Genomic DNA, 18679 nt, shown 5'->3' with positions numbered 1-18679 from the left:
TCCTGCTGTTCAGCGTTTGGTGCAGCAGCTCCTGCTGTTCAGCGTTTGGTGCAGCAGCTCCTGCTGTTCAGCGTTTGGTGCAGCTCCTGCTGTTCAGTGTTTGGTGCAGCTCCTGCTGTTCAGTGTTTGGTGCAGCTCCTGCTGTTCAGCGTTTGGTGCAGCAGCTCCTGCTGTTCAGCGTTTGGTGCAGCAGCTCCTGCTGTTCAGCGTTTGGTGCAGCTCCTGCTGTTCAGTGTTTGGTGCAGCTCCTGCTGTTCAGCATTTGGTGCAGCAGCTCCTGCTGTTCAGTGTTTGGTGCAGCAGCTCCTGCTGTTCAGTGTTTGGTGCAGCTCCTGCTGTTCAGCATTTGGTGCAGCAGCTCCTGCTGTTCAGTGTTTGGTGCAGCAGCTCCTGCTGTTCAGCGTTTGGTGCAGCTCCTGCTGTTCAGTGTTTGGTGCAGCAGCTCCTGCTGTTCAGTGTTTGGTGCAGCAGCTCCTGCTGTTCAGTGTTTGGTGCAGCAGCTCCTGTTGTTCAGCGTTTGGTGCAGCTCCTGCTGTTCAGTGTTTGGTGCAGCTCCTGCTGTTCAGTGTTTGGTGCAGCTCCTGCTGTTCAGTGTTTGGTGCAGCAGCTCCTGCTGTTCACTGCTTGGTGCAGCAGCTCCTGCTGTTCAGTGTTTGGTGCAGCAGCTCCTGCTGTTCAGTGTTTGGTGCAGCTCCTGCTGTTCAGTGTTTGGTGCAGCAGCTCCTGTTGTTCAGTGTTTGGTGCAGCAGCTCCTGATGTTCAGTGTTTGGTGCAGCAGCCTGCTGTTCAGCTTTTGGTGCAGCAGCTCCTGCTGTTCAGTGTTTGGTGCAGCAGCTCCTGCTGTTCAGCGTTTGGTGCAGCAGCTCCTGCTGTTCAGCGTTTGGTGCAGCAGCTCCTGCTGTTCAGCGTTTGGTGCAGCAGCCTGCTGTTCAGTGTTTGGTGCAGCAGCCTGTTCAGCATTTGGTGCAGCAGCTCCTGCTGTTCAGCGTTTGGTGCAGCAGCTCCTGCTGTTCAGCGTTTGGTGCAGCTCCTGCTGTTCAGTGTTTGGTGCAGCTCCTCTGTTCAGTGTTTGGTGCAGCAGCTCCTGCTGTTCAGCGTTTGGTGCAGCAGCTCCTGCTGTTCAGCGTTTGGTGCAGCAGCTCCTGCTGTTCAGCGTTTGGTGCAGCAGCCTGCTGTTCAGCGTTTGGTGCAGCAGCTCCTGCTGTTCAGTGTTTGGTGCAGCAGCTCCTGCAGTTCAGTGTTTGGTGCAGCAGTGTGTAACAACAACAACAACGTGGTTTACCACACACCCCTCCTCACCCCAGTCCCCCCTCCTCCTTACCCCAGTCCCCCCTCCTCCTTACCCCAGTCCCCCCTCCTCCTTACCCCAGTCCCCCCTCCTCCTTACCCCAGTCCCCCCTCCTCCTTACCCCGTCCTCCCTCCTCGTTACCCCAGTCCCCCCTCCTCCTAACCCCAGTCCCCCCTCCTCCTTACCCCAGTCCCCCCTCCTCCTTACCCCAGTCCCCCCTCCTCCTTACCCCGTCCTCCCTCCTCGTTACACCAGTCCCCCCTCCTCCTTACCCCAGACACCCCTCCTCCTTACCCCAGTCACCCCTCCTCCTTACCCGAGTCACCCCTCCTCCTTACCCCAGTCCCCCCTCCTCCTTACCCCAGACACCCCTCCTCCTTACCCCAGTCACCCCTCCTCCTTACCCGAGTCACCCCTCCTCCTTACCCCAGTCCCCCCTCCTCCTTACCCCAGTCCCCCCTCCTCCTTACCCCAGTCCCCGCTCCTCCTTACCCCAGCTCCCCCTCCTCCTTACCCCAGTTCCCCCTCCTCCTTACCCCAGTCCCCTCCTCTGCTCCTTACCCCAGTCCCCTCCTCTGCTCCTTACCCCAGTCCCCTCCTCCTTAACCCAGTCCCCCCTCCTCCTTACCCCAGTCCCCCCTTCTCCTTACCCCAGTACCCCCTCCTCCTTACCCCAGTCCCCGCTCCTCCTTACCCCAGTCCCCGCTCCTCCTTACCCCAGTCCCATCTCCTCCTTACCCCAGTCCCCCCTCCTTACCCCAGTCACCCTCCTTACCCCAGTCACCCTCCTTACCCGTCACCCTCCTTACCCCAGTCACCCTCCTTACCCCAGTCACCCTCCTTACCCCAGTCCCCCCTCCTCCTTACCCCAGTCCCTCCTCCTCCTTACCCCAGTCCCTCCTCCTCCTTACCCCAGCCCCTCCTCCTCCTTACCCGTCCCCCCTCCTCCTTACCCCAGTCCCTCCTCCTCCTTACCCCAGTCCCTCCTCCTCCTTACCCCAGTCCCCCTCCTCCTAAACCCAGTCCCCCGTCACCCCAGTCCCCGCTCCTCCTTACCCCAGTTCCCCCTCCTCCTTACCCCAGTCCCCTCCTCTGCTCCTTACCCCAGCCCCCTCCTCCTTACCCCAGTCCTCCCTCCTCACCAGTCCCCCTCCTCCTTACCCCGTCTCCCCTCCTCCTTACCCATCCCCCCTTCTCCTTACCCCAGTCCCCCCTTCTCCTTACCCCAGTCCCCCCTTCTCCTTACCCCAGTCCCCACTCCTCCTTACCCCAGTTCCCCCTCCTCCTTACCCCAGTCCCCCCTCCTCCTTACCCCAGTCCCCACTCCTCCTTACCCCAGTCCCCCCTCCTCCTTACCCCAGTCCCCCCTCCTCCTTACCCCAGTCCCCCCTCCTCCTTACCCCAGTCCCCCCTCCTTACCTCAGTCCCATCTCCTCCTTACCCCAGTACCCCTCCTTACGCCAGTCCCATCTCCTCCTTACCCCAGTACCCCTCCTTACCCCAGTCCCCCCTCCTTACCCCAGTCACCCCTCCTTACCCCAGTCACCCCTCCTTACCCCAGTCACACCTCCTCCTTACCCCAGCCCATCTCCTCCTTACCTCAGTCCCCCTCCTTACCCCAGTCCCCCTCCTCCTTACCCCAGTCTCCCTCCTCCTCACCCTCGTCCACCCTCCTCCTTACCCTAGTCCACCCTCCTCCTTACCCTAGTCCCCCCTCCTCCTTACCCCAGTCCCTCCTCCTTACCTCAGTCCCCCTCCTCCTTACCCTAGTCCACCCTCCTCCTTACCCCAGTCCCTCCTCCTTACCTCAGTCCCCCTCCTTACCCCAGTCCCCCTCCTCCTTACCCCAGTCCCTCCTCCTTACCCCTGTCCCTCCTCCTTACCCCTGTCCCTCCTCCTTACCTCAGTCCCCCCTCCTTACCCATCCCTCCTCCTCCTTACCCCAGTCCCCCCTCCTCCTTACTCCAGTCCCCCCTCCTCCTTACCCCAGTCCCCCCTCCTCCTCCTTACCCCAGTCCCCCCTCCTCCTTACGCCAGTGCCCCCTCCTCCTCCTTACCCCAGACCCGCCCTCCTCCTTACCCCAGTCCCCCCCTCCTCCTTACCCCAGTCCCCCCCTCCTCCTTACCCCAGTCCCCCCTCCTAACCCCAGTCCCCCCCTCCTTACCCCAGTCCCCCCTCCTCCTTACCCCAGTCCCCCCTCCTCCTTACCCCAGTCCCCCCTCCTCCTTACCCCAGTCCCCCCTCCTCCTTACCCCAGTCCCCCCTCCTCCTTACCCCAGTCCCCCCTCCTCCTTACCCCAGTCCCCCCTCCTCCTTACCCCAGTCCCCCCTCCTCCTTACCCCAGTCCCCCCTCCTCCTTACCCCAGTCCCCCCTCCTCCTTACCCCAGTGCCCCCTCCTCCTTACCCCAGTCCCCCCCTCCTCCTTACCCCAGTCCCCCCCCTCCTCCTTACCCCAGTCCCCCCCCTCCTCACCCCAGTACCCCCCCCTCCTCCTTACCACAGTAACCCCCCTCCTCCTTACCCCAGTCCCCCCCTCCTCCTTACCCCAGTCCCCCCCTCCTCCTTACCCCAGTCCCCCCCTCCTCCTCACCCCAGTCCCCCCTCCTCCTTACCCCAGTCCCCCCCTCCTCCTTACCCCAGTACCCCCCCTCCTCCTTACCCCAGTCCCCCCCTCCTCCTTACCCCAGTCCCCCCTCCTCCTTACCCCAGTCCCCCCCTCCTCCTTACCCCAGTCCCCCCCTCCTCCTTACCGCAGTCCACCCCTCCTAACCCCAGTACCCCCCCTCCTAACCCCAGTCCCCCCTCCTTACCCCAGTCCCCCCCTCCTCCTTACCCCAGTCCCCCCTCCTCCTTACCCCAGTCCCCCCTCCTCCTTACCCCAGTCCCCCCCTCCTCCTTACCACAGTCCGCCCTATCCTCCTTACCCCAGTCCCCCCCCTCCTCACCCCAGTCCCCCCCCTCCTCCTTACCACAGTACCCCCCTCCTCCTTACCACAGTCCCCCCCTCCTCCTTACCCCAGTCCCCCCCTCCTCCTTACCCCAGTCCCCCCTCCTCCTTACCCCAATACCCCCCTCCTCCTTACCACAGTCCCCCCTCCTCCTTACCCCAGTCCCCCCTCCTCCTTACCGCAGTACCCCCCCTCCTCCTTACCCCAGTCCCCCCTCCTCCTTACCCCAGTCCCCCCCTCCTCCTTACCCCAGTCCCCCCTCCTCCTTACCCCAGTCCCCCCTCCTCCTTACCCCAGTCCCCCCTCCTCCTTACCCCAGTCCCCCCCTCCTCCTTACCCCAGTCCACCCCTCCTAACCCCAGTACCCCCCTTCCTAACCCCAGTCCCCCCCTCCTTACCCCAGTCCCCCCCTCCTCCTTACCCCAGTCCCCCCTCCTCCTCACCCCAGTCCCCCCCTCCTCCTTACCACAGTACCCCCCTCCTCCTTACCCCAGTCCCCCCCTCCTCCTTACCCCAGTCCCCCCCTCCTCCTTACCCCAGTCCCCCCTCCTCCTTACCCCAATACCCCCCTCCTCCTTACCCCAGTCCCCCCTCCTCCTTACCCCAGTCCCCCCCTCCTCCTTACCCCAGTCCCCCCTCCTCCTTACCCCAATACCCCCCTCCTCCTTACCACAGTCCCCCCTCCTCCTTACCCCAGTCCCCCCTCCTCCTTACCCCAGACCCCCCTCCTCCTTACCCCAGTACCCCCCCTCCTCCTTACCCCAGTCCCCCCTCCTCCTTACCCCAGTCCCCCCCTCCTCCTTACCCCAGTCCCCCCTCCTCCTTACCCCAGTCCCCCCTCCTCCTTACCCCAGTCCCCCCTCCTCCTTACCCCAGTCCCCCCCTCCTCCTTACCCCAGTCCACCCCTCCTAACCCCAGTACCCCCCTTCCTAACCCCAGTCCCCCCCTCCTTACCCCAGTCCCCCCCTCCTCCTTACCCCAGTCCCCCCTCCTCCTCACCCCAGTCCCCCCCCCTCCTCCTTACCACAGTACCCCCCTCCTCCTTACCCCAGTCCCCCCTCCTCCTTACCCCAGTCCCCCCCTCCTCCTTACCCCAGTCCCCCCTCCTCCTTACCCCAATACCCCCCTCCTCCTTACCCCAGTCCCCCCTCCTCCTTACCCCAGTCCCCCCTCCTCCTTACCCCAGTACCCCCCCTCCTCCTTACCCCAGTCCCCCCTCCTCCTTACCCCAGTCCCCCCCTCCTCCTTACCCCAGTCCCCCCTCCTCCTTACCCCAGTCCCCCCTCCTCCTTACCCCAGTCCCCCCTCCTCCTTACCCCAGTCCCCCCTCCTCCTTACCCCAGTCCCCCCTCCTCCTTACCCCAGTCCCCCCCTCCTCCTTACCCCAGTCCACCCCTCCTAACCCCAGTCCCCCCCTCCTTACCCCAGTCCCCCCTCCTCCTTACCCCAGTCCCCCCTCCTCCTTACCCCAGTCCCCCCCTCCTCCTTACCCCAGTCCCCCCCCTCCTCCTTACCCCAGTCCCCCCCCTCCTCCTTACCACAGTACCCCCCCTCCTCCTTACCCCAGTCCCCCCCTCCTCCTTACCCCAGTCCCCCCCTCCTCCTTACCCCAGTCCCCCCCTCCTCCTTACCCCAGTCCCCCCCTCCTCCTTACCCCCCCCTCCTCCTTACCCCAGTCCCCCCCCCTCCTCCTTACCCCAGTCCCCCCCCCTCCTCCTTACCCCAGTCCCCCCCCTCCTTACCCCAGTCCCCCCCCACCTTACCCCAGTCCCCCCCTCCTTACCCCAGTCCCCCCCCTCCTCCTTACCCCAGTCCCCCCTCCTTACCCCAGTCCCCCCTCCTCCTTACCCCAGTCCCCCCCCTCCTCCTTACCCCAGTCCCCCCCCTCCTCCTTACCCCAGTCCCCCCCTCCTCCTTACCCCAGTCCCCCCCCTCCTCCTTACCCCAGTCCCCCCCCTCCTCCTTACCCCAGTCCCCCCCCTCCTCCTTACCCCCCCCTCCTCCTTACCCCAGTCCCCCCCCTCCTCCTTACCCCAGTCCCCCCCTCCTCCTTACCCCAGTCCCCCCCCCTCACCCCAGTCCCCCCCCTCCTCCTTACCCCAGTCCCCCGCCTCCTCCTCCTTACCCCAGTCCCCCCCCTCCTTACCCCAGTCCCCCCCCCTCCTTACCCCAGTCCCCCCCTCCTCCTTACCCCAGTCCCCCCCTCCTCCTCCTTACCCCAGTCCCCCCCCTCCTCCTTACCCCAGTCCCCCCCCTCCTCCTTACCCCAGTCCCCCCCCTCCTCCTTACCCCAGTCCCCCCCTCCTCCTTACCCCAGTCCACCCCTCCTAACCCCAGTACCCCCCTCCTAACCCCAGTCCCCCCCTCCTTACCCCAGTCCCCCCCTCCTCCTTACCCCAGTCCCCCCTCCTCCTTACCCCAGTCCCCCCTCCTCCTTACCCCAGTCACCCCCTCCTCCTTACCCCAGTCCCCCCCTCCTCCTTACCCCAGTCCCCCCCCTCCTCACCCCAGTCCCCCCCCTCCTCCTTACCACAGTACCCCCCCTCCTCCTTACCCCAGTCCCCCCCTCCTCCTTACCCCAGTCCCCCCCTCCTCCTTACCCCAGTCCCCCCCTCCTCCTTACCCCAGTCCCCCCCTCCTCCTTACCCCCCCTCCTCCTTACCCCAGTCCCCCCCCCTCCTCCTTACCCCAGTCCCCCCCCCTCCTCCTTACCCCAGTCCCCCCCCCTCCTCCTTACCCCAGTCCCCCCCCTCCTTACCCCAGTCCCCCCCCTCCTTACCCCAGTCCCCCCCCCTCCTTACCCCAGTCCCCCCCCCTCCTCCTTACCCCAGTTCCCCCCCTCCTTACCCCAGTCCCCCCCTCCTCCTTACCCCAGTCCCCCCCTCCTCCTTACCCCAGTCCCCCCCCTCCTCCTTACCCCAGTCACCCCCCCTCCTCCTTACCCCAGTCCCCCCCTCCTCCTTACCCCAGTCCCCCCCCTCCTCCTTACCCCAGTCCCCCCCTCCTCCTTACCCCAGTCCCCCCCCTCCTCCTTACCCCAGTCCCCCCCCTCACCCCAGTCCCCCCCTCCTCCTTACCCCAGTCCCCCCCCTTCTCCTCCTTACCCCAGTCCCCCCCCTCCTTACCCCAGTCCCCCCCCTCCTTACCCCAGTCCCCCCCTCCTCCTTACCCCAGTCCCCCCCTCCTCCTTACCCCAGTCCCCCCCCTCCTCCTTACACCAGTCCCCCCCCTCCTCCTCCTTACCCCAGTCCCCCCCTCCTCCTTACCCCAGTCCCCCCCCTCCTCCTTACACCAGTCCCCCCCCTCCTCCTCCTTACCCCAGTCCCCCCCCCTCCTCCTTACCCCAGTCCCCCCCTCCTCCTCCTTACCCCAGTCCCCCCCCCTCCTCCTTACCCCAGTCCACCCCCTCCTACTTACCCCAGTCCCCCCCCTCCTCCTTACCCCAGTCCCCCCCCCCTCCTCCTTACCCCAGTCCCCCCCCTCCTCCTTACCCCAGTCCCCCCCCCCTCCTCCTTACCCCAGTCCCCCCCCTCCTCCTCCTTACCCCAGTCCCCCCCCTCCTTACCCCAGTCCCCCCCTCCTTACCCCAGTCCCCCCTCCTCCTTACCCCAGTCCCCCCCTCCTCCTCCTTACCCCAGTCCCCCCCCTCCTCCTTACCCCAGTCCCCCCCTCCTCCTCCTTACCCCAGTCCCCCCCTCCTCCTCCTTACCCCAGTCCCCCCCCCTCCTCCTTACCCCAGTCCCCCCCTCCTACTTACCCCAGTCCCCCCCCTCCTCCTTACCCCAGTCCCCCCCCTCCTCCTTACCCCAGTCCCCCCCCTCCTCCTTACCCCAGTCCCCCCCCTCCTTACCCCAGTCCCCCCCCTCCTCCTTACCCCAGTCCCCCCCCCTCCTCCTTACCCCAGTCCCCCCCCCTCCTCCTTACCCCAGTCCCTCCCCCCCTCCTTACCCCAGTCCCCCCCCCTCCTTACCCCAGTCCCCCCCCTCCTTACCCCAGTCCCCCCCCTCCTTACCCCAGTCCCCCCCCCTCCTTACCCCAGTCCCCCCCTCCTCCTTACCCCAGTCCCCCCCCTCCTCCTTACCCCAGTCCCCCCCCCTCCTCCTTACCCCAGTCCCCCCCCTCCTCCTTACCCCAGTCCCCCCCCTCCTCCTCCTTACCCCAGTCCCCCCCCTCCTCCTTACCCCAGTCCCCCCCCCTCCTCCTTACCCCAGTCCCCCCCCCTCCTCCTTACCCCAGTCCCCCCCCTCCTCCTTACCCCAGTCCCCCCCTCCTCCTTACCCCAGTCCCCCCCCATCCTCCTTACCCCAGTCCCCCCCCCTCCTCCTTACCCCAGTCCCCCCCCCTCCTCCTTACCCCAGTCCCCCCCCTCCTCCTCCTTACCCCAGTCCCCCCCTCCTCCTTACCCCAGTCCCCCCCCTCCTCCTTACCCCAGTCCCCCCCCCTCCTCCTTACCCCAGTCCCCCTCCCCTCCTCCTTACCCCAGTCCCCCCCCTCCCTCCTCCTCCTTACCCCAGTCCCCCCCCCTCCCTCCTCCTCCTTACCCCAGTCCCCCCCCTCCCTCCTCCTCCTTACCCCAGTCCCCCCCCCTCCTCCTCCTTACCCCAGTCCTCCCTCCTCCTCCTCCTTACCCCAGTCCCCCCCCCCTCCCTCCTCCTCCTCCTTACCCCAGTCCCCCCCTCCCTCCTCCTCCTTACCCCAGTCCCCCCCCCTCCCTCCTCCTCCTTACCCCAGTCCCCCCCCCTCCCTCCTCCTCCTTACCCCAGTCCCCCCCCCCTCCTCCCTCCTCCTCCTTACCCCAGTCCCCCCCTCCCTCCCTCCTCCTCCTTACCCCAGTCCCCCCCCCCTCCCTCCTCCTCCTCCTTACCCCAGTCCCCCCCCTCCCCCTCCTCCTCCTCCTCCTTACCCCAGTCCCCCCCCTCCCCCTCCTCCTCCTTACCCCAGTCCCCCCCCTCCCCCTCCTCCTCCTTACCCCAGTCCCCCCCCTCCCCCTCCTCCTCCTCCTTACCCCAGTCCCCCCCTCCCCCTCCTCCTCCTTACCCCAGTCCCACCCCCCCCCCCTCTCCTCCTCCTCCTTACCCCAGTCCCACCCCTCCCTCCTCCTCCTTACCCCAGTCCCCCCCTCCCTCCTCCTCCTTACCCCAGTCCCCCCCCTCCCTCCTCCTCCTTACCCCAGTCCCCCCCCTCCCTCCTCCTCCTTACCCCAGTCCCCCCCCCTCCTCCCTCCTCCTCCTTACCCCAGTCCCCCCCCCTCCCTCCCTCCTCCTCCTTACCCCAGTCCCCCCCCCCTCCCCCTCCTCCTCCTCCTTACCCCAAGTCCCCCCCCCTCCCCCTCCTCCTCCTCCTTACCTCAGTCCCCCCCCCTCCTCCTCCTTACCCCAGTCCCACCCCCCCCTCTCCTCCTCCTCCTTACCCAGTCCCACCACCCCCCTCTCCTCCTCCTCCTTACCTCCAGTCCCACCCTCCCCCTCTCCTCTCCTCCTTACCCAGTCCACCCTCTCTCTCCTCCTCCTCCTCTCCTCCTTACCCCAGTCCCCTCCTCCTCCTTCTTACCCCAGTCCCCCTCTCCTCCTTACCCCAGTCCTCCTCCGACCAATCCACTTCCCCCGAGCGTGCCCCACCCCGGGAACCCGCCCCTTCACTCTGAGTGACAGGCGCCCGGCCAATCCGCATCCCCAGGGAGAGTCCCACCCCGGAAACCCGCAACCTCACTCTGAGTGACAGGCGCTCCGGCCAATCCGCTTCCTCCACGGAGACCGCCCCCTCGCTCTGAGTGACAGGCGCTCCGGACAATCTATCCGCTTCCCCGGGACTCCTCACCGGGCCGCCACTGGCCAATCAGCGCCGCCGGGAGGCGGGGTTTGCGGCGATGATTTGAATGAGCCTCGCGCTGGGAACTGGCCGGTTGGGTTTAAATATTTATATTTTAAGGGCGTCAATGTTTGTCGCTGTGAGCGGGCGAGGTGTCTCCTGCTGTGAGGTGCCTGTGGACAGTCGCTCAGGGTGGGGGCAATATTTACTCAGGTTGGCCTGTTCTCTCCGAAGCCCAGGCCCGAAACTGTCCGGGAAACGGGGGGCGGGGCTGGGGAGGCGGCATGTGCGCAGGCGCCGGGCTGGCAGTGCCTGCTGGGAGTTGTAGTCCAGCAATCTCCCCAATGGCCGGCAGTGCCTGCTGGGAGTTGTAGTCCAGCAATCTTCCCCAATGGCCGGCAGTGCCTGCTGGGAGTTGTAGTCCAGCAATCTCCCCAATGGCCGGCAGTGCCTGCTGGGAGTTTGTAGTCCAGCAATCTCCCCAATGGCCGGCAGTGCCTGCTGGGGAGTTGTAGTCCAGCAATCTTCCCAATGGCCGGCAGTGCCTGCTGGAGTTGTAGTCCAGCAATCTCCCCAATGGCCGGCAGTGCCTGCTGTGAGTTGTAGTCCAGCAATCTCCCCAATGGCCGGCAGTGCCTGCTGGGAGTTGTAGTCCAGCAATCTCCCCAATGGCCGGCAGTGCCTGCTGGGAGTTGTAGTCCAGCAATCTCCCCAATGGCCGGCAGTGCCTGCTGGGAGTTGTAGTCCAGCAATCGCCCCAATGGCCGGCAGTGCCTGCTGGGAGTTGTAGTCCAGCAATCTCCCCAATGGCCGGCAGTGCCTGCTGGGAGTTGTAGTCCAGCAATCTCCCCAATGGCCGGCAGTGCCTGCTGGGAGTTGTAGTCCAGCAATCTCCCCAATGGCCGGCAGTGCCTGCTGGGAGTTGTAGTCCAGCAATCTCCCCAATGGCCGGCAGTGCCTGCTGGCGAGTTGTAGTCCAGCAATCTCCCCAATGGCCGGCAGTGCCTGCTGGGAGTTGTAGTCCAGCAATCTCCCCAATGGCCGGCAGTGCCTGCTGGGAGTTGTAGTCCAGCAATCTCCCCAATGGCCGGCAGTGCCTGCTGGGAGTTGTAGTCCAGCAATCTCCCCAATGGCCGGCAGTGCCTGCTGGGAGTTGTAGTCCAGCAATCTCCCCAATGGCCGGCAGTGCCTGCTGGGAGTTGTAGTCCAGCAATCTCCCCAATGGCCGGCAGTGCCTGCTGGGAGTTGTAGTCCAGCAATCTCCCCAATGGCCGGCAGTGCCTGCTGGGAGTTGTAGTCCAGCAATCTCCCCAATGGCCGGCAGTGCCTGCTGGGAGTTGTAGTCCAGCAATCTCCCCAATGGCCGGCAGTGCCTGCTGGGAGTTGTAGTCCAGCAATCTCCCCAATGGCCGGCAGTGCCTGCTGGGAGTTGTAGTCCAGCAATCTCCCCAATGGCCGGCAGTGCCTGCTGGGAGTTGTAGTCCAGCAATCTTCCCCAATGGCCGGCAGTGCCTGCTGGGAGTTGTAGTCCAGCAATCTCCCCAATGGCCGGCAGTGCCTGCTGGGAGTTGTAGTCCAGCAATCTCCCCAATGGCCGGCAGTGCCTGCTGGGAGTTGTAGTCCAGCAATCTCCCCAATGGCCGGCAGTGCCTGCTGGGAGTTGTAGTCCAGCAATCTTCCCCAATGGCCGGCAGTGCCTGCTGGGAGTTGTAGTCCAGCAATCTCCCCAATGGCCGGCAGTGCCTGCTGGGAGTTGTAGTCCAGCAATCTTCCCCAATGGCCGGCAGTGCCTGCTGGGAGTTGTAGTCCAGCAATCTCCCAATGGCCGGCAGTGCCTGCTGGGAGTTGTAGTCCAGCAATCTCCCCAATGGCCGGCAGTGCCTGCTGGGAGTTGTAGTCCAGCAATCTCCCCAATGGCCGCAGTGCCTGCTGGGAGTTGTAGTCCAGCAATCTCCCCAATGGCCGGCAGTGCCTGCTGGGAGTTGTAGCTCCAGCAATCTCCCCAATGGCCGGCAGTGCCTGCTGGGAGTTGTAGTCCAGCAATCTCCCCAATGGCCGGCAGTGCCTGCTGGGAGTTGTAGTCCAGCAATCTCCCCAATGGCCGGCAGTGCCTGCTGGGAGTTGTAGTCCAGCAATCTCCCCAATGGCCGACTCCTGCTCCTAATCTATGTTTCTCTGTTACTCCTCCTTTTCCCCTCTCCAGATTCCCAGCCTTAGTAAAATGCCCATTTGTCCCAGTCTGATGCTGGGTGCACCCTAAAATGTCAGAGACTGCTTCTTCCCTTTGTTGCTGCGATTTGATTTCCTGCAGAATAGCAGCTGGAGGGATGGAGGAGTGAGCGGTGCCTGGGAACCGGGGAGGCTCCGCCCACAGAAAGGTGAAACCAGGAAGTGCTGAAAGTGACCATGGCCTGCAGACAGCAGGCGGAGGGTTGGACCCAGCACTGAAAGTGACCATGGCCTGCAGACAGCAGGCGGAGGGTTGGACCCAGCACTGAAAGTGACCATGGCCTGCAGACAGCAGGCGGAGGGTTGGACCCAGCACTGAAAGTGACCATGGCCTGCAGACAGCAGGCGGAGGGTTGGACCCAGCACTGAAAGTGACCATGGCCTGCAGACAGCAGGCGGAGGGTTGGACCCAGCACTGAAAGTGACCATGGCCTGCAGACAGCAGGCGGAGGGTTGGACCCAGGATTTAAAGTGTCAGGTCTGTCTGGATTTCTTCACCGACCCGGTAATACTGGAGTGTGGCCACAACTTCTGCCGCTCCTGTATCACACGGTGCTGGGCGAAGAAGCGGAGGAACTCCTGCCCGGAATGTCGAGAGGAGTTTCCGGGAAGAAACCTCAGGGTAAATCCGGCCTTAGCGAGTCTGGCCGAGAAAGCTCGAAAATTAAAGCTGAATCCGAAAGAGAAGGAAAGTAAACTTCACTGTGAAGAAGAACTGAAGCTGTTTTGTGAAACTGACATGAAACTGATCTGTGTGATTTGTATAGATGCGCGGGAACACACAGAGCACCGGCCCATGCCCATTAAACAAGCTGTTGGAATCTACAAGGTAAGAAAGCATGAAGAAAGAAAGATTTGCATTTATATCGCGCCTTTCACGGCCAACGAACGTTTCAAAGTGCTTTACAGCCAATGAAGTACTATTTGAAGATCAGTCACTGTTGTAATGTGGGAAACACGGCAGCCAATTTGCGCACAGCAAGCTCCCATAAACAGCAACGTGATAATAACCAGATAATCTGTTTTTGTGACGTTGACTGAGGGATAAATATTGGCCAGGACACTGGGGATAACTCCCCCCTGCTCTTCTTCGAAATAGTGCCTTGGGATCTTTTACATCAACCTGAGAGAGCAGGCGGGGCCTCGGACAGTGCAGCGCTCCCTCAGCACTGCACTGGATTGTCAGCCTAGATTTCTGGGCTGAACCCACAACCTTCTGAAAGGGAACAGATTTGATCACCTGATTATTTTGTCACATTTTCATGGTCTAACACTTTTATTCTGTGATTTTTCTCTCCCAATCCCAGGGTCAGCTGAAATCTTCCTTAGATTCTCTCACAGAGAAGAAATCGGCGGTTCTGGAAATGGAATTAAAACAGAAACAGCAGATTTCCGCAGTTAGGGTAAGGTCTCCCTGCGCTGATGTTCTGGGATCTCGGTTAGTTTTGTTCCTTTTATCGCGGTACATTAATTATGTTTCACATTTCATTTGGTAGGAACAGTCGAGCAGTCTGCAGACCCGCATCACATCCGAGTTTGCTAAAATGCACCAGATTCTCAGTGAGAAAGAGCAGCATTTGATGAGAGATCTCAGGGAACAAGAGGGGGAGATTCTAGAAACAATGGAGAAAAACCTTCGAGAAATTCATGATAATTTAAATTCTATTCAGGAGAAACTCTCAAAGTTGCAGAAACAGATGGAGGAAAAAGACGGGCTGACATTTCTGATGGTGAGGATTATATTGCGGGTCAGTTCAGTGAACCTTCACACAGTCACAAAATAACCGACGAACACATAATTGGAGGTGGGGATGCTAAGTTGAGAAGATGGTTAAGAAAGCATATGGGACACTTGGCTTTGTAAATGGGGGCATTGAATTCAAAAAGAAGGAAGCCATGCTAAACTTTTAGAAATCACTGGTTAGGCCTCAGCTGGAGGATTGTGTTCACTTCTGGGCACCACACTTTAGGAAAGATGTCAAGGCCTTGAAGATGGTACAAAGGAGGTTCACCAGGACGATACCAGGGATGAGATACTTCAGTTATGTGGAGAGATTGGAGAAAATTCTGAGGGACAAAATCAGTCTCCACTTGGAGAGGCAAGGATTAATCAGGGATAGTCAACATGGCTTTGTCAAGGGAAGATCATGTCTGACTAATTTGATTGAATTTTTTGAGGGGGTGACTAGGTGTGTGGATGAGGGTAACGCAGTGGATGTGGTATACATGGATTTCAGTAAGGCCTTCGATAAAGTCCCGCACAGGAGACTGGTCAAGAAGGTAAGAGCCCATGGAATCCAGGGTGCCTTGGCACGTTGGATACAAAACTGGCTTAGTGGCAGAAGGCAGAGGGTGATGGTCGAAGGTTGTTTTTGTGACTGGAAGCCTGTGGCCAGTGGGGTACCACAGGGATCGGTGCTGGGTCCCTTGCTGTTTGTGGTCTACATTAATGACTTGGATATGAATGTAAAAGGTATGATCAGTAAGTTCGCGGATGATACAAAAATTGGTAGGGTGGTAAATAGCGAGGAGGGTAGTCTCAGTCTGCAGGACGATATCGATGGGTTGGTCAGATGGGTGGAACAGTGGCAAATGGAATTTAACCCGGAAAAGTGCGAGGTGATGCACTTTGGGGGGACTAACAAGGCAAGGGAATACACAATGAATGGTAAGACCCTAGGCAAGACAGAGGGTCAGAGGGATCTGGGTGTGCAAGTACACAGATCCCTGAAGGCGGCGGAACAGGTGGATAAGGTGGTAAAAAAGGCATATGGGATACTTGCCTTCATTAGCCGAGGCATAGAATATAAGAGCAAGGAGGTTATGATGGAGCTGTATAAAACACTGGTTAGGCCACAGCTGGAATACTGTGTGCAGTTCTGGTCGCCACACTACAGGAAGGATGTGATAGCTTTGGAGAGGGTGCAGAGGAGATTCACCAGGATGCTACCAGGGCTGGAACGCTTCAGCTATGAAGAGAGACTGGGCAGATTGGGTTTGTTTTCCTTGGAGCAGAGGAGGCTGAGGGGGGACATGATTGAGGTGTACAAAATTATGAGGGGCATAGATAGGATGGATACTAAGGAGCTTTTTCCCTTAGTAGAAGGGTCAATAACTAGGGGGCATAGATTCAAGGTAAAGGGCGGGAGGTTTAGAGGGGATTTGAGAAAGAACTTTTTCACCCAGAGGGTGGTTGGAGTCTGGAACTCACTGCCCGGAAGGGTTGTGGAGGCTGGAACCCTCACAACATTTAAGACGCATTTGGATGAGCACTTGAAATGCCATAGCATACAAGGCTACGGACCAAATGCTGGAATATGGGATTAGATTAGACAGGGCGTGATGGCTGGCGCGGACACGATGGGCCGAAGGGCCTCTATCCGTGCTGTATAACTCTATGACTCTAAGCTGGGATTGTTCAAATTAGAGCAGAGAAGGTTAAGGGGAGACCTAATTGAGGTTTTCAAAATTGATGGAGCAAATAAGGAAGATACTGTTTCCTCTGGCGATTGGGTCAGTAACCAGAGGTCATAGATTTAAAATAACTGGTAAAAGAACTCGAGGTGAAATGAGGAGAAATGTTTACAGACGGAGAGTTGTTAAGATCTGGGACACACGACCTGACCGGCTGGAGGAAGCAGATTCCACAGGAACTTTCAAAAGGCAATGGGACATGTACTTGAAGAGACTCATTTTCAGGGTTATGGGGAAAAGCTGGGGGGTGGGAATAAATTGGACCGCTCTTTCAAAGAGCCGGCACAGTCGAGATGGGCTGCATGGCCTCCTTCTGTGCTGTGCTATTCTATGATTTTATTATTCTATGATAACTTTGAAATAAATGCAGCAGTTTCTGAAAATGCGAAACTGATTTAAACCGATTGTTTTGTCTATTCCGGGGCAGTTCTACTGTTGTCACCGAACTAACCGGCTCCCACACTGTCGGAAATGGCTTGCCGTGATCTTGACAGCACGTTTGTAATTATTTCTGTGTTACCCAAGTTTAATATTCACCGAGAACGCACGTTGGAATCGAGTTACAGTTAAAATTAGTGGGTGTGTGGGTGGGTGTGTCTGGTGCGGTGGGTGTGAGAGTCACTGTGTCTGTGAGTGACACTGATGTTGAGTTCCAGTATCTGACACACAAATCAGGCTTTTCAACTACTTACAATCATAGAACCCCACAGCACAGAAGGAGGCCATTCGGCCCATCGTGTTGGTGTCGGCCCTTTGAAAGAGTTGACCTATTAATCTCATTCACCTGGTCTTTCCCCATAGCCCAGAATTGTTTCTCCTTTTCAAGTATTTACCCAATTCCCTGTTGAAAGTTATTATTGAATCTGCTTCCACCACCCTTTGCAGTCGTGCATTCCAGATCACGACAACTCGCTGTGTAACAGAGTGTTTCCCCGGGTCGTCTCTGGTTTTTTGCCAATTATGTTAATCTGTGTCCTCTGATTAGGACTGAGCTCTCAGTGGAAACAGGTTCTCCCGATTTACTCTATAAAAGCCTCTTATCATTTTGAGCACCTGTATTAAATCTTCCCTGAACCTTCTCTGCTCTAAGGAGAATAATCCCACCATCTCTAGTCTCACAACATAATTGAAGTCCCTCATTCCTGGTACCATTCTGGTGAATCTCTTCTGCACCCTCTCCAAGGGCTTGACATCCTCCTTAAAGTGTGGTGCCCAGAACTGGATACCATACGCCAGCTGAGGCCTAACCAGTGCGTTATAAAGGGTTGGCAGAACCTCTGCTTTTCTACTCTGTGCCAAGATTTATAAAGCCAATGATCCCATTTGCTCCTTTAACAGCTTTATAAACTTGTCCTGCCACCGTAAACAATTTGTGTAAGTGATCCCGCGGGTCTCTCTGTTCCTGCACCGCCTTTAAAATTCTGTCCGTCAGTTTGTGTTTCCTCTCCTCGTTCTTCCTAACAAAATCCAGCACGTCACACTTCTCTGCGTTAAATTTCACCGGTCTGTCTCTGTCCTCCTGCAGTCTGCCGCGATCCTCCTCAATGTTTACTACATTGCCAAGTTTTGTGTCTGCTGCAAAGTTGTCAATTATGCCTTGTATTCACAAGTCCAGGTCATTGATATATATCAAATAGAGCGGTTATTTCCTCTTTCTATCTGTGTGTCGGCAGCAGTGAGAATTCAGATTATCAGCAGCTTGTAACAATCTGGGTGTCATTTCCGCTGTCCGGATACAGACGCTCAGTCTCCGTCAACTCAGATTGTGTTTTATTTATTTCAGGAGGAAGCTTGTCGGAAGAGGAGGTAGGACATGCTCTTTACTGAAACTCTGCACAGTTTGGGAAAATAACTCAGAAAATTGTTCATGGACAATTTATAACATCAACTGTTCACTGTTTACAGGAGTAGTGAGGAATATAAAGTACTGTCAGTAGCAGATGGCGCCCTGTCTATCGGAAAGTTCATCGGCCCTTTACAGTACACAGCGTGGAGAGAAATGATAGACGCCATTAACCCCGGTAAATCTCTTATATTCCTTTTCCTGATTTATAAACCCAGATGAGCAGAGACTGAACGGGCTCCCAGATCGTGGATTAAATGATCACATTGTCAGTTGTTAATCCACGGGATCGATGGGCTTGCTTCAGGAAGAATCCTCTGTCCTGGACTGTGCCTGGTGTAGGTTCCAGCAGAAGGTGGATTCCTGCTCTGTGGGTGCTGGGGTCTCTGAGTTTGGGGGTTGCCTGGTTGTTCCAGTTTTGCTTGTATTCCTGGTCAGGCTGTTGGTCAACTCCTGATGTGGGCCGCAGCTTCCTCCTCAACTTCTTTATACTCTTGCTCCCACTTTTCTAGTTTCCCCCTTGAATTATTTATTCTTCCCCCATTTTTCCATTTATAGGCACTGCCCGATAGCGTATAATCGACGGACAATGTGATAGCGCACGTTTTGCGCTCCCCTCGAGTTTCTCTCACCGATTCCTTATGCATTTTAAAGGCTCCTCCGCCCCCTGTCTCCTCCTCACCCCCAGACATCCTTTCCTACCCCGCCACCCCCCGCTATTACCTCCCTTGATTTAACTCTTCCCCCACCCGCGCTCTCTCGTTCACCCCACTGTGACTCTTCCCCTCTTGCCGGTCTGTCTCCCCGCCATCTCCTCCCGCTACCGACTCCCCCAACCGACTCCCCCACCTCCACCGTCTGCACCCCCCCCCCCCCCACAGGCCTCCAGCGCCCGCCGTCTACACCCACCCTTGCCGTCTACACCCACCCTTGCCGTCTACACCCACCCTTGCCGTCTACACCCCTCTGCCGTCTACCCAACGTCTCCCATCTCCCCCACCCTGCTGCCTTCCTTCCCCACCGCACCTCACCCCCGTCTCTTCACCCCATGGCGGCCTCTTCTCCCCACCCCTGCTGGGTCTTA

The 18679-nt window shown here is 59.6% G+C and overlaps 2 protein-coding genes across 3 annotated transcripts in view; one reads left to right on the top strand and one right to left on the bottom strand.

Annotated features, from left to right (window-relative positions):
- The window catches only part of LOC147096401 (zinc-binding protein A33-like), a 438937-nt gene that overhangs the window by 235303 nt on the left and 184955 nt on the right, over nt 1-18679 (bottom strand). The window lies entirely within an intron of this gene.
- Nucleotides 12243-18679, top strand: part of LOC147096402 (zinc-binding protein A33-like) — a 92938-nt gene continuing 86501 nt past the window's right edge. For both annotated transcript variants that reach the window (XM_085975149.1, XM_085975148.1), the window contains exons 1-5: nt 12243-13107; nt 13586-13681; nt 13775-14008; nt 17536-17558; nt 17658-17773. In XM_085975149.1, coding sequence (XP_085831275.1) covers nt 12706-13107; nt 13586-13681; nt 13775-14008; nt 17536-17558; nt 17658-17773 — 871 coding nt within the window. In that variant the 5' untranslated portion in view covers nt 12243-12705. The remainder of the gene's footprint in view (nt 13108-13585; nt 13682-13774; nt 14009-17535; nt 17559-17657; nt 17774-18679) is intronic.

The sequence above is a fragment of the Somniosus microcephalus genome, unplaced genomic scaffold, assembly GCF_052327205.1.
Source record: "Somniosus microcephalus isolate GS21.2 unplaced genomic scaffold, FLI_Smic_1.0 unresolved_chr1, whole genome shotgun sequence".
In the NCBI taxonomy this organism is placed as follows: domain Eukaryota; kingdom Metazoa; phylum Chordata; class Chondrichthyes; order Squaliformes; family Somniosidae; genus Somniosus; species Somniosus microcephalus.
The sequence above is the reverse complement of the archived record's forward strand: the minus strand, read 5'-3'. Positions and strand labels throughout refer to the sequence as shown.